The sequence below is a fragment of the Macaca fascicularis genome, chromosome 2, assembly GCF_037993035.2.
Source record: "Macaca fascicularis isolate 582-1 chromosome 2, T2T-MFA8v1.1".
Classification (NCBI taxonomy): Eukaryota; Metazoa; Chordata; class Mammalia; order Primates; family Cercopithecidae; genus Macaca; species Macaca fascicularis.
Genome location: NC_088376.1, coordinates 153169915 through 153184160, shown reverse-complemented (window position 1 = coordinate 153184160; position 14246 = coordinate 153169915). Strand labels below are relative to the sequence as shown.

Genomic DNA, 14246 nt, shown 5'->3' with positions numbered 1-14246 from the left:
AGAAGATGACATCACACTCAGGGTTGTAAATCCTGACCATGTTACGGACCAGCGTTGAGACTATGACCAAGCCCTTTCCTCAGCCGAGTCTCAGCTTCCTCTGGGAAATGGGCGACACCACCACCATTACTTATCATGGACACAGAGAATGCCCTCTCCATATGTGACCAATATGAACCTGGGGTGAGCCCTTTTCACATGGGGCCAAATGAACCAGAATAAGCCCACTAAACATGGAGCCAACATGAACCAGGGGGAGCCCTGTACACATGGCACCAACATGAACCGGGGGAGCCCTGTACACACGGCGCCAACATCAACCAGGGGGAGCCCTGTACACATGGCACCAACATGAACCGGGGGAGCCCTGTACACATGGCGCCAACATCAACCAGGGGGAGCCCTTTCCACCTGGGAACATAAACTAGGGAAAGTCGTGTGCACGTGGCACCAATGTGAAACAAAGTGAGCCCTGTACACACGGTGCCAACATGAAACAGGGTGAGCCCCAGACATGGCACCAACATCAGTTAGGGTGAGCCCTGTACACATTGCCAACATGAACTATGGTGAGCCCTGGACATACGGCGCCAACATCAGCCAGGATGAGCCCTACACACATGGTGCCAACATGAACCAAAGTGAATGTTCTACACATGGTGCCAACATAAACCAGGGTGAGCTCTGGACACATGGCATCAACGTGAACCAGGATAAGTCCTGGACACATGGCGCCAGTGTGAACCAAGGCAAGTCCTCTACGCATGGTGCTGACATGAGCCAAGGAGAGCCCCGCAGGCATGGAGGAAAACATGAAGTAGGGGTGTGTAAGGACGGAACAAGACAATGCATGTGAAAAGTCAGAATGAATACTTCTTTTCCCCGGATAGACACAGCCTGCTGAGGGAACAGAATGAGGTTTCCCACAGCTAGCTCTTCTCGGGACTCCAAGGTTCCAGCCACGGCAATGCAGGAGACTTGGCCCACCACTGACCCCCCGCATGGGACCTCAGGAACCCCTCCCTCTCTCTGGGCCTTGCTGTGTCCCAACAGAGTTGGAGTAGGTGGGGGTTGGCGCACTTTCCTGTGAGGGCCAGGTGTTGAATGTTTCAGGCCTCTGCCTCCACCCCTCAACTCCGCTGCCGTACAAAGCAGCCACAGACGACCCATGATAGAATGCATGTGGCTGTGTTCCAACAGAACTTTATCAACAAAAATTGGCATCTGGCTGGCGTTGACCTGCAGCTCTAGTTTGTGAAGCCCTGTTCTTGCCCTGCCTTCTAAGAGTGACAGGCAATATGGTGCACTGACACTGATTCTGCACCAGGGGCTGGACTAAACCCCTGACTTCACTCCCACAGTCCTCATGTACACTCCCACAGTACTAATGTGCAGGCACCATGATCATCATCCCCATTTCCCAGAGGGAGAAACTGAGGCCCAGAGAGGCCAGAGGTCATGCCTGAGGTCACAGCTAGCAGGTAGTGAAGCCAGGGGTATGGTTTGATGAGTGTCCCTCCAGTGTGTTCGGGAGGGAATGTCAGGGCTGCTCTCACAGTGAACCTGCGCACAGGTTCATGAACCTTGCCCATGAACCCTCCCAGCCTCAGAGAACTGACCTGTGTCACTCGGGAGAGCAGCCCCAGCCTCTCTGTGATGGACCCTCAAGCTCCTGCTGCCATGGCAACTGTCATGAGCACCCTAAGGTTTCCTTCACGGTTCAGGATCAGGCTGCCTCCTAATTTGCCCATGGCTCTCCTGCCTGCTTCAAAGTACATGCTTTACAGCCCCAGCTTGGAGGAAGGAGGAAGAGCCCATCATGAATGGGGAGGGGGGGCTTCCCACTGTAAGCAGCCACCAGGGGGCAGCCCCACCTGCAGCTCAGGGACCTCGGGGCCTGGTGGGACACTTTCCGCAGTCTAATAAAACTGCTGGGCACGGGCGCCCAGATGCCCCAACTCTGTTCTGCAGTTCAGATTATTTTCTGAAACTGGCACCTTTGAGGAAGAAAAATTCTTCCTAAGTGTGTTTGTTCACCATGGCACTCCCTGGCTTGAGCACCTGTCGGGCCGCCCTACTCCCATGTATGCCTCCGTTAGACAGTTATCAACACTGCTCAGTGGAAGGGCTGCGCTAAGCCAGAGGAACAAGAGGACCCAGGTTCAGACTGTGCAGCTTATGGCCTAATCATGGCGGGGTAATCAGAGGGACGCAGGCCTATCCCTGAGGGAAGGAGATGTTCTGATAAAGGGCCATGCCAGATTAGGGGAGCGTGGGGTAGAGGAAAAGCAGGGCTAGAGGAGGAGGAGGGGAAGGGGAAGCGGGGTGGCGGCTAGGCTTCCATAGAAAGTGCTATCTGAGCTTGGCTTGAAGGGGAGGAGCTGGCACCCTTCTCAAAGAGCCTCAGGTGTGTGAGGGCCAGTGAGCCAAGACCAGGGATAGATGAAGTAGAGGATGGGGTGAGGACAGATTGGGGAAAGCCAGGCTGCTGTGTCTGTTCCTGGCATTCAAGGTCCCTGGGAGAGGCACAGAGATCAGAGGGGCGTGGCCAGAAGAGGTGGCCAGATGTAAATGGCTGAGGGGCCAAGACAGAGCTCCACCCTGTGCCATCTGCCGCCTCACTGCTTCCCTGGTTTTAAACATCAGGGAGCTGAGGCTTAGGGAGGTAATGGGATGTGCCCATGGGTCTCACACCAGTCGCTGTCAGAGCTGGGGTCTGCATCTGGTCTATCTGCCTCCCCATTGCCATCACGTACGGCCTCCCTTTTGCATCCTGAAGAGGGGGAATTCACAGGGACCCACTCCCTGCAGGGCTGTGCTGGGGCAGGGAGCTGATGAAATCTGTAGCTCTAGATAGAGAGGGAGGACCTGTGTTCCATGGAACAACTGTCAGTGGGAAGGGAGAAACTGTTGTAACTACTATCAGATAAGTGGCTTCTACCTCCCAGGCACGTAATTAAATGCCAGGAATTTAATTCTCAAAACCACCCAGTCTTTCCACTTTTCCTGGTGGGAAACTTGAGGCTCGTACATGTCTGTGAGTTGTCCAGGGGTCACAGAAGAAGTAAGTGTCCCAGGGGGCAGGATCTAACCAGCTCCGTCTGGCTCATTACCTGCCCCTACATTCAGGGATCTCTCCTCAATGGAGAAAATTTTTTTTTTTTTGAGATGGAGTCTCGCTCTGTCGCCCAGGCTGGAGTGCAGTGACGTGATCTCGGCTCACTGCAAGCTCCACCTCCCAGATTCATGCCATTCTCCTGCCTCAGCCTCCTGAGTAGCTGGGACTACGGGTGCCTACCACCACGCCCGGCTAATTTTTTGTATTTTTAGTAGAAGCGGGGTTTCACCATGTTAGCCAGGATGGTCTCGATCTCCTAACCTTGTGATCCACCCACCTCTGCCTCCCAAAGTGCTGGGACTACAGGCGTGAGTCGCTGCACCTGATCTTTTTTTTTTTTTTTTTTTTTGAGACGGAGTCTCACTCTGTCGCCAGGCTGGAGTGCAGTGGCGCGATCTGGGCTCAATGCAACCTCCGCCTCCCAGGTTCAAGCCATTCTCCTGCCTCAGCCTCCTGAGTAGCTGGGACTACAGGCACCCGCCACTATGCCTGGCTCATTTTTTGTATTTTTAGTAGAGATGGGGTTTCACCATGTTCGCCAGGTTGGTCTCGAACTCCAGACCTAGTGACCCACATGCCTCAGCCTCCCAAAGTGCTGCGATTACAGGCATGAGCCACCGCGCCCAGCCGAGAATTTTTAAAATTGAGACTTGTCTAACATGGAAAAAAAATGTCTTCCACCACTGGACTCCAAGACGCACAGCAGGGCAGAGGCCATGTCTACACACCAGCACAGTTCCTGGCACGCACAGGAGATGGATAATAAGCTGCAGAATGAATGAATGTCACAGCAGGCAGTGAGTTCCCCAACACTAGAGGTGTTTAAACAGAGGTTAAAAACAAAACAAAACAAAACAAAACACCTAGAGAAAAGGACTCAAGCATCTGCGGGGGCTTTGAAATCCTTCTGAGAACCCAAATCTAAACCACACACTGCTTGGCTCTCAGATCCCTCTCAAAATTCCCCCTGGGGGTCCACTCTCCTCTTGCCTGCAGCTAAATCTCACTCACTGCAGCACCGACTAGCCAGAGTGAGGGGTTCTCATGGGAGGAAAGAAACAGCTCTTAGGAGGGAGGGGAGGAAGGGACACTCTGGACTTGGGTCACCTAGTGCCTCATGCAGAGCCTGAGGCCACCAGTCATCCGGGCCCAGCACACCCTGCCAGCACTGCAGGCTACATACTTCCTAGACAGGCTCAGGATTTCTCCACCAGCGCCACCAGCTCTCTCTGGAATTCAGCCCTCAAGTGGCCCCTCTATGGGCAGGGCCTATTTGGGGCATGGGGAAGACCCCACTCAGGAGCAGAAGGGTCTGGCTGCAGACAAAGGCTTCTTGAGGCTCACAGAGCTCCTCCAAGACACCACACTCCTCATGCCTCTATCCTTTGCTTAGGCCCTTCCCTCTCCTGAAATGCCCTTCCTTGGTGCACCTGCCAAACTTCCATCCTTCCTCCAGGGCTGACCTCGGGTAGAATTTTCTTCAGGAAACATATAAAACACTGAGCACAGCGTGCGCACCCAGCAGATATTCCATACACGGCAGCGCTGTCGTGGCTGTGGCTCCTCTTCTCTCTACCTCCGGCCCTCCTTAGTCCTCTTTGCACCCGAGATTCCCTCCATATCACGCTCATAACTCTGCATTTACAATGGGCTGTCTGCTTGCTTCTCCCTCCCATTAGACTCTGATGGCTGAGGGCAAGACCTGGGATTTTTCTTTCTTTGTTTCCAGCACCAGCACACATGAGGTGCTCAGTCAACGCCTGGAACAGAGAGTTTGTAGACTCGTACTACAGCCTGTCTCTCCCACTGCCACGGTGCTCTAACGAAGTATGAGGAAGCTGGGAGAGGCAGCCATGGCGGACAGGAACAACGAATGACAGCAGAAGTGCAGGAGCAAGAGAAAAACTGTGCCCAGCAGAGAGCTTGAAAGGAATGGCCACTTGGGGGTCTCAGGACAGGGGCACTCAACAGCCACTAAGGCCGATACAGCTACACCCTAGGCCTGCACAGTCCCTGGTATGCAAGACTCCAGCTGTCCATAAGCAAAAATGTTAAATCACGTCCTGTCTCCTGCACAGTAGAGAAAGTGCAGGACTTGGGTCACAACCCTTGGCTCCTTCCTGGGCTTCTGCCACCATCCTCCCGGGAGGCCTGGCTACAGCGACTTTCCTTTCTGGACCTTGGTTCTCTGAGCGTTAGATAAGGTGGTTGACAGATATCTACAGTGGGGATGTGGGCAACTACATCTTGCTAACATTCCACTCCAAATCATGCAAATGACAAATGAGCAGGAGGCTGTGGTGTCCAAGGGTGAAGCTCTCAGCTGTCTGGAATGATCCTCACCCCCAAATTTCTGCTGTGTTCTACTCTCCTCTCACCCTCTTCCACTTGTCCTTGAATAAGGGCCCTAGAAAACCTCACAGAACTTGACAGTTCCTGAGCTGGGCTTGGGGACCAGGCACTTACCAGAAATAGGTGCCGGGGTCGTCTGTTTTTCCCTGTTACTTTCATCAGCGTCCCTTCCTTCAGAAACTCCTGTGGGGAGAGAAGCAGAACTGGGCTGTCAGGCTGATGCCCCTGACAAGGGTGTGGGGAAGGCCCCTGGTGGAAACTTAAATCATAAAGCCTCCCAGAGAACCCGAGAGCAGCTAGCAGATAAATCCCTGCTCACAAGAGAGGTGCTGTATATGCTAGAGCAGGGCTGGGATCGTAGTCCTGAAAGACACCACCCTGAATGTCATAATCCCTGAAGTCTAAATCTCAAAAGTCTAAAATCCTTAACATCAAAAATTCCAAAAATCAGCCTGGGTGCCATGGCGTGTGTCTGTAGCCTCAGCTACTCGAAAGCATCCCTTGAGCTCAGGAGTCCAAGACCAGCCTGGGCAACTTAATAAGACCCTGTCTCAAAAAAACAAAACACTCACAAAATTCTGAAAATCACAATCACAGAAGAGCTGCATTATGTTAGGTGGAATTATTACCCTGTTGTTATCTTTGTTTGGAAATTAAGTATGATTTAAGGAGATGCGTGAGGGGGGCCAAGCTGACAAGGGGTGGACTTGTGATGGTTAATTTTTAGGCATCAACCTGACTGGATTGAGGAACACCTGGAAACCTGGCAAAGCAATTCACCATGCTCTGTATTACATTCTGCATCATTTCCAATATTGGAGGTATAAACTGTATATAGACTTTTACGGGGTTCTAATTCATTTTATGTTTTTTTTTTTTTCAAATGTGGCTTCCTGGGCCGGGCGCGGTGGCTCAAGCCTGTAATCCCAGCACTTTGGGAGGCCGAGACGGGTGGATCACGAGGTCAGGAGATCGAGACCATCCTGGCTAATACGGTGAAACCCCGTCTCTACTAAAAAATACAAAAAACTAGCCAGGCGAGGTGGCGGGCGCCTGTAGTCCCAGCTACTCGGGAGGCTGAGGCAGGAGAATGGCGGGAACCCGGGAGGCGGAGCTTGCAGTGAGCTGAGATCCGGCCACTGCACTCCAGCTGGGGTGACAGAGTGAGACTCTGTCTCAAAAAAAAAAAAAAAAAAATGTGGCTTCCTGAAAAGTGCATTATTACAACCAGATGCGGTGGCTCATGCCTGTAATCCCAGCACTTTGGCAGGCTGAGGCAGGCAGATCACGAAGTCAGGAGTTCAAGACCAGACTGGCTAATACGGTGAAACTCCATCTCTACTAAAAATACAAAAATAAGGCGGGTGTGGTGGTGCGTGCCTGTAGTCCCAGCTACTCTGGAGGCTGAGGCAGAAGAATTACTTGAACCCAGGGGGCAGAGGCTGCAGTGAGTCTAGATCATGCCACTGCACTCCAGCCTGGGCAACAGAACAAGACTCTGTCTAAAAAAAAAAAAAAAAGAAAGAAAGAAAGAAAGAAAGAAAGAAAGAAAGAAAGAAAGAAAGAAAAGTGCATTATCACAATGTTGAATTTGTGTGTAAGTACTGTGTATGTACTTAAAAACACAAACTTCCTCAATGAATGGAGATACCCTTTTTGTACATTTGCATTTGTGAAAGATAACATTTCCTGAGATCTTAGCTCTGTGGGTGGCTGCATATACTGTGGTGACCCATCACAATTTTTAACTGAGCTCATCAAAAGCCTTCGGTTATTTGTTATGGTATTTCAGATGACCACAGTTATAAGGCTGGGTGCATACAATTACTAACCATAGTGACATACACTGATACATTTCCCTATTTGACCTTTCTTTTCTGAATATGGTTTGTGTGCTTATGACTGTTTCACCCATGGAACTATTGTTAGCATACAGCAGCACTTATGCTTGCAAAATTATGTATGTTCTTAGTGCCTATTTTATTGTATAAAGTGGCCTATGAAGTATTCTGTTGTGTTTTTATGTTTCTTAAATAAATTCCCGTCGGGCACGGTGACTCCTGCCTGTAATCCCAGCACTTTGGGAGGCCGAGGTGAGCAGATCACCTGAGGTCGGGAGCGTGAGACCAGCCTGACCAACAAGGAGAAACCCCGTCTCTACTAAAAACACAAAATTAGCCAGGCGTGGCAGTGGCTTATGCCTGTAATCCCAGCTATTCGGGAGGCTAAGGCAGAAGAATTGCTTGAACCTGGGAGGCGGAGGTTGCGGTGAGCTGAGATCACGCCACTGTACTCCAGCCTGGGCAACAAGAGCTAAACTTAGTCTCAAAAAAAAAAAAAAAAAGATAAATAAATAAATTCCCTTTTTATTTATTATTTCTTTTTATTTATTTATTCTTTTGAGATGCCCGGGCTGGACTGCAATGGCACGATCTTGGCTCACTGCAACCTCTGCCTCCTGGGTTTAAGCGATTCTCCTGCCTCAGCCTCCTGAGTAGCTGGGACTACAGGCCACCATACCTGGCTAATTTTTTGTATTTTTAGTAGAGATGGGGTTTCACTATGTTGGCCAGACCGATCTCGAACTCCTGACCTCGTGATCCGCCCACCTCAGCCTCCCAAAGTGCTGGGATTACAGGCGTGAGCCACCGCGCCCGGCCCCATAAATTCCCTTTTTCAAAATATAAATATCTTTTAAATATTTTTCTAAATTATTTTTTCCAGAATTATATTTTTGGGATCTTGATCTTTTGGGATTTCAACATTTGGGATCATGGTGCTCAAGACTGTCTCTTTCAGGATTCTGGGTGGTCCAAGCCATGACTCCCTCCTTGGCTTGTACCCATGAGGAGTCCATTCAGAACAGAGCCTCTGAAGGTCTAAAACAGCCAAAGACCTGGGAACAGCCGCTACAGTCCCCTTAATTCTGGAGCTACAAATAGATGTTTAAGAAACAATTTACCAAACTCATGATCCTGGCCAAAATACTAAATGTAACTTGACAGCGTCTCAGTCCCATAAGACATCTGCTAACCTCGAGGAAAATTCCCCTGAGCATGCACTTTCATTCCTTTGTCTCTTGTCCTTTATGGAGCATAACTAGTAATGAACATACTTTTTACTGTTTTTAAGCTGAGTTTTACATTTTCCATTTGGAAGCTTTAAAGAGAGTGAATTTATCTCTTCAAGAATGTTATCTTTAAGAAGTTTTCTAGGGGCTTGCTCTTGGGAGATCATTTTCTGTTTTCCCAGCAACTTGGCACTGAAAATACTTGGTGCTTCCTCTTCTTGGAAGTGAGGAGAGCCACAGGCAACACGAAAAAAACTGGCGCTGAGTCTTTAACTGCTCTGCAGGCAACACATGGGGTGGAGAACCCCAGGGAAGGTAGCTGAGGGCCCCGGCCAGGAGAATCCAGTGAGCCCACGCCCACCCGCCTGCCTGCCCTCCACGGGTAGACAGCACCTGCAGCCAGGCCTGTCTGGGGCCAGCCCAGTGAACAATGGGGCTTATCGGAGCCTCGCCCAGCCACCCTCTGCCCCTGCCCATGGCGGCGGCACTCACCCTTCCTGGCTGGAGGAGATCCCCTTGGCCCCGGACGCTGTGCTCAATGTGGACCAGCTTCTGCAGGTTTTCCTGTGGGTGGGAATGGGGTGAGGGGGAGATGGTCAGGGCCCCTTCCAGGCGTCTTATCTCCTCTGTAAGCCATGGCATTGCTTCTGTTTCAGACAAAAATGAAGCCCGGAAAGGCCTGCCCCAAATCCAACCTCCTGTATGAGGCAGGACTGGGACCCGAGCCTGGGTCTGCAGGGAGCCACCACCATGGCTCTGTGTGCTGTGGAACCAGCTGCCTGGCCTCGCTGTGCAGTCCAGCATCCCTGTGTTTCTCTGGAAAACTGCTCCTACGCTCTCTAAGCCTATGTCCCTCACGAGGCCTGGAGCATGGGGACTTCACCGGACCCAAGGCTGGACTCATGCCCTTCTGGCTGGTAGCCCATAAAACCTGTGGAGGAAACTGGGTCCACACTCTGTGGAGCCTCATGGTTAGAAAAATAAGTGTGCCCTGTCAGTACCTCACTGGGTTAGCCACAAAATGTAAAATGACAGGCCCCCTGTATATTCTGCACAGCACCCTATAATCCTAGATACAACAAGCGCCCACCCTGTGGGCAGGTGCCCCTTGAACCTTTCACAGGGCAGGTTCTAAAGTTGTAAGGTGAGCATTGTGGGTAGACAATTTGCCCTGAAAAGTCCTTTCCATTATCTATGGTTTTGGGCATAAAATCCTATGCAGTAAAAAATGAGTAATTGTGGTTCCATTTCGACTTATGATACAGGAAGTACAAGAGAACACTGCTCTCACTGTAGCGTGAAAAAGCCAGATAACCTTCAAAATCATAACTTTGCTTCAGCCTGTGGGAGAGCTGGGGTCACAAGGCAACCAAGTGAACTAGGTTCCGCCCGGCAAGCCTGTCCATGGAGGATTGAGATACAGGAACTGCCACACCTCTGGCGACACACAGGAGGCAGAGGTGGCTGGTGTAAAGGAAGGTAAGAAGAAAGCAGCGAAAATGTTACTGAATTCTTAAAGGACAAGTATGGGCTGGTGCTAGTTTAGAGTAATGGGGAGCTGCAGACCCGAGGGAACCTGTCCTCAATCGCAAGCTCTCATCCACGAGTCTCTGCCACGTGCCCACAAGAAAGACCAGGGCAAGGCGGGGCCACATGCAAAGCCCTGCCCACTTCCTCAGGCCTTCTCTCATGCAAGGCTTCAGCTCCAGTGGGAGGCCGGGAGACCCCCCACCCCCAGAGTCCAGGAAAAGATCTACTGCTCCAGGGAAAGAGAGCAAAAGCTGCACCATAGGAGGGGGGTGGTAACCCCTTGGATCCAGTATTATGCACCAATACCTTGCTGGGGGATGGCCAGAAACCTGTCTAAGGCCAGCCACAGAGCCACAGAGCTCATCTGCCATGGAGGGGAGGGGCAGGAATGCTGTGAGAGCCTGGCTCACAGGCCCTGCTTCAGATGGAGGCATGTGTCCACCATAAGCCCAGCACTAAGTAACATGGGGCAGTAGCCTGCCTCTGAGAAGGGCAAGAGCATAAGGAGAGGGCCTTCGTGTGGTGCAGGGAGGGCTAAAAGCTGAATATGGAGCAGGAATGAAAGAAAAGCTTTCTGGCCTACCCCACAGGTCACAGCAGCCCCCACTGGAGGAACATGAAGCCTGGCAGTCACTGAAGGTTGATGACATGGCAGCAAAACCCAAACCCCGATCAGGTGCTGACTGGACTGACCCGACTGCCCTGTATCCTACCGTGAACAGCCATGACCAAAAAGAGGCTTGCCCACCTTGAGGGGTAAATACGGTTTAGCTCAGTCTCTACAGTGCTTCTACTCATAATGCCTGGCCTTCAATAACAAGTTATGAGGAACACAAAAAAGCAAGCAAAAAACTCCCCAACCCCAACTCATTTTCAAGAGGAGAAAGCATTGCATCAAACCAGAGTGAAGAAGGAACACAGCTGTCCGAGCCGTCAGACCCTAAAGCAGCTCTGACTGGTGGGTAACAGGACCTGGTGGGAAAGCTGAACAGCAGCTGTGAGCAGATGGAGGATTCTGGCAGAGATGGAAACCATACATGAGAGTCCAATGGAAATTTTAAAAGTAAAAAATCAGGATGAGAAACAAAGAATTCCTTTGACGGGTTTAGCAGCAAACAGAACACAGTTGAGGAAAGACTCCACGAGCTTGAAGACAGATCAGCGGAGATGATCCACACTGAAACACATAGAGTGGAGAAAAAGAACAGAGCATCCAAGAGGATTTCCCAAAATTAATGAATGACAACAAACCACAGATCCAAGAAGCTCAAGAATCACAACTGGATAAAGAGCACCCCATTCCCCACAAAACACACACAGACACATCACAGCCAAACTTCCCAAACTCAAATCAGAAGAGAAGATCTTAAAGGCAGCCAGAGAAAAGGGACACATTACACAGACAGACACTCGTGAGTATCACAGCAGACTTTCCACCAGAAACGATGTATGCCAGAAGACAGTGGAGTGGCAGCAAAGAAAAACTGTCCATCCAGCTTTCTACACCCAGGAAAAATATCTTTCACAAATTAAGGTAAACTGAACAATTAAATTAATGGGTGGTAGGAATGAGGCTTCTCACGGTTGGAGTGAGAATTTACAGATAGGCAAGGGAGGAGGCTAGTATGGTCATGATTAGAATGGGAAACATTGGTAAAAACTCACAATAAAAAACAAATACATAAAATACAATAAAATAAAAATAAATAAAGGTCAGTCATGGTAGCTCATGCCTATAATCCCAGCACTTTGGAAGGCTGAGGCAAGAGGACTGCTTGATACCAGCCTGGGCAAAATAGTGGCACCTCAATCTCTACAAAAAACAAAATAAAACTCAAGGTTACTTTAATATTCAGATACAGATGGTTATGTACAGAAATATCTACAGATATGGGCATATGCAAAGGCTTTCTTTGCTGTCAGCTAAGGAGGTGTAAAAGAAATGATACCACATTACCAGTGAGTGCACCTAATGCCTGTATCTTGGCTTCTAATATTATTATCCAATTAATGCAACCAGGGCTCCATGGAGAAATGATTGATTCTGAGACTGTGGCAGGAAATACACAAGGTGCGGGATCCTGGAGCACCCTGCACTGCCAGAAAGCAAAGAAGTCCTCAAAACGCAGACACGCACACACACACACACACACACACACACTCTCTGAAATGTATATCGATGGCACCATGTGAAAAGGACACAGAAACCAACTGAAAACACACCCAACAGCCAAAGCTGAAACAATTTAGGAAATAAAATAAATAAGGAAGTGTTGGATTATAACAGTCCACAATCAGTATATATATATATACACACACACACATATATATACTGATATAAATGACTTCTTTATATATAATGACTAGATACACTAGCCAATGAGGGAGAAGAGACAAATCTCCCAGGCAGAAGAACTCCACATAACCTAGGTAGATATGGTGCCCTCAAGGGGAGGGAGCATAACCCCCCGCTCCTAAGAATGGGCTGCACAAACTGACTTTCTTCCAAAGGGCATAGAAAAGGCAGGGGTGAGAGAGAGCAGCTCCACAGTGGAGAAACCTGCCACCAGGTGACTTTAGCCAGGTGAACAAGGTCAACATCGATAGTGGTAAATCCTGTTGCTAGTATGTGCCCTTCATATGATGGGATGAAAAGTACCTTGCTCTGTAAGCCTCTTCCCAAATAACCATACACCCAGTCTAATCATGAGAAAAACACCAGACATTTCCACCAGAAGGGCATCCTGCCATGTACCCGACCAGTACGCCTGAAAACTGTCAAGCTCATCAAAAGCAAGGAAAATGAGAAACTACTGCAGTAAAGCGGGGGCTAAAGAAACAGAGCCACTAAACAGCATGTGGGATCCTGGATGGGACCCTAGAACAAGACACCTGGCAAAACTAAGGAAATCTGAATGAACTAGGGTCTTAAGTTAATAATCCTGTATCAATATTTGTACATTAATGTAACAGATGTAGCATACTAATATAAGATGTTCATAACAGAGAACACTGTGTGGGGGACACATGGGGACTCTCGGTACTATCTTCTCAATCTTTTCGGTAAATTTAACATTGTTTTAAAAAATAAAGTCTTTTCAGAAAGCAGAATGGTGGTTACCAGGGACTGGGGCAGGGACTGGAATGAGGAGTCAGAGTTTAATGGGGACAGAGTTTCAGTCTGGGAAGAGGAGAAGTTCTGGAGATGAATGGGGTCACAGCTGCATGACAATGTGAATATGCTTAAAACCACCAAAGTGCAAAAGAGTAAATGTCCCAGGCAGAGTTCCCCCTGCATCCAAGCAGGCATGGGCTAGGGGCCTGTGATCCAGAGCAGACCTGGTGCAGCTGTCCACAGCTGGCCCCTGCTTCCCAGCACAGCGTCCAACTTCAGCCTCAGAGAAAGCCAGAAGGGCGTCTGGCCATGTGCTGCTCTGGTTCCTCCTCCGGGTGGGGCTGCACGTGCGAGCTCCCCGTGGGAGGGAAGACATATGCCTGCCTGACCTAGTTTTTCTCTCTGGAAGCAGAGGCAGCCCCGGCTAAAGGGAAATGTGGAGAATGAAGCCCATCTGCTGCTATTCCTCGACAGGGTGCTGGACCCCATAGCAACTCTACTTTTTGGCTGTGTTGAGGGACTCTCACTGTATGTACAGGAGGCCAAAATGAGGAGGGGCAGGGAGGTCAGTTCAGAGCAGAGTGAGAGAAGAGAGCACTAGATTAAAAGGGCATGTCTCACCCACGCAGAAAACGGCCCGGAAACTGGCCTATGTATTCACACCTAGCTGGTTCAGCCTCCACTCTCAGTCCACCCCTCACCAGCCAGCCCGACCTCTCTCCCTGGACTCTGGTGCTACCTTGCCATCCTGTCCCCATCTCCTAGCCATGGCAGGCGGCTCTCTGAACTCCAGCATGCACCGTCCCACCTCCATCTCTTTGCCCAGGCCAGCCGCAATTCCTGGCACCCCTTTTCTCCCTCTGCCTTCCTGGCATATGTGCAAATCCTCCCTACGGGGACACCTCCAGAGCATCTTTTTGTTTTTTAGATGGAGTCTCACTCTGTCGCCCAGGCTAGAGTGCAGTGCCATGGTCTCAGGTCACTGCAAACTCCGCCTCCTGGGTTCAAGCGATTCTCTAGCCTCAGCCTCCCCAACAGCTGGGACTAAAGGTGCATGCCAC

The 14246-nt window shown here is 50.1% G+C and overlaps 1 protein-coding gene across 3 annotated transcripts in view; it reads right to left on the bottom strand.

Moving 5' to 3' along the window:
- The window catches only part of LOC102120488 (FYVE, RhoGEF and PH domain-containing protein 5), a 122869-nt gene that overhangs the window by 18116 nt on the left and 90507 nt on the right, over positions 1-14246 (bottom strand). For all 3 annotated transcript variants that reach the window (XR_006696018.3, XM_005571694.4, XM_045385692.3), the window contains exons 11-12: positions 9033-9104; positions 5585-5653 (exon numbers count right to left, since the gene is read on the bottom strand). Coding sequence is in view for 2 of the 3 variants with exons in the window: in XM_005571694.4 (XP_005571751.3) it covers positions 5585-5653; positions 9033-9104 (141 nt within the window). In the remaining variant the exon portion in view is untranslated. The remainder of the gene's footprint in view (positions 1-5584; positions 5654-9032; positions 9105-14246) is intronic.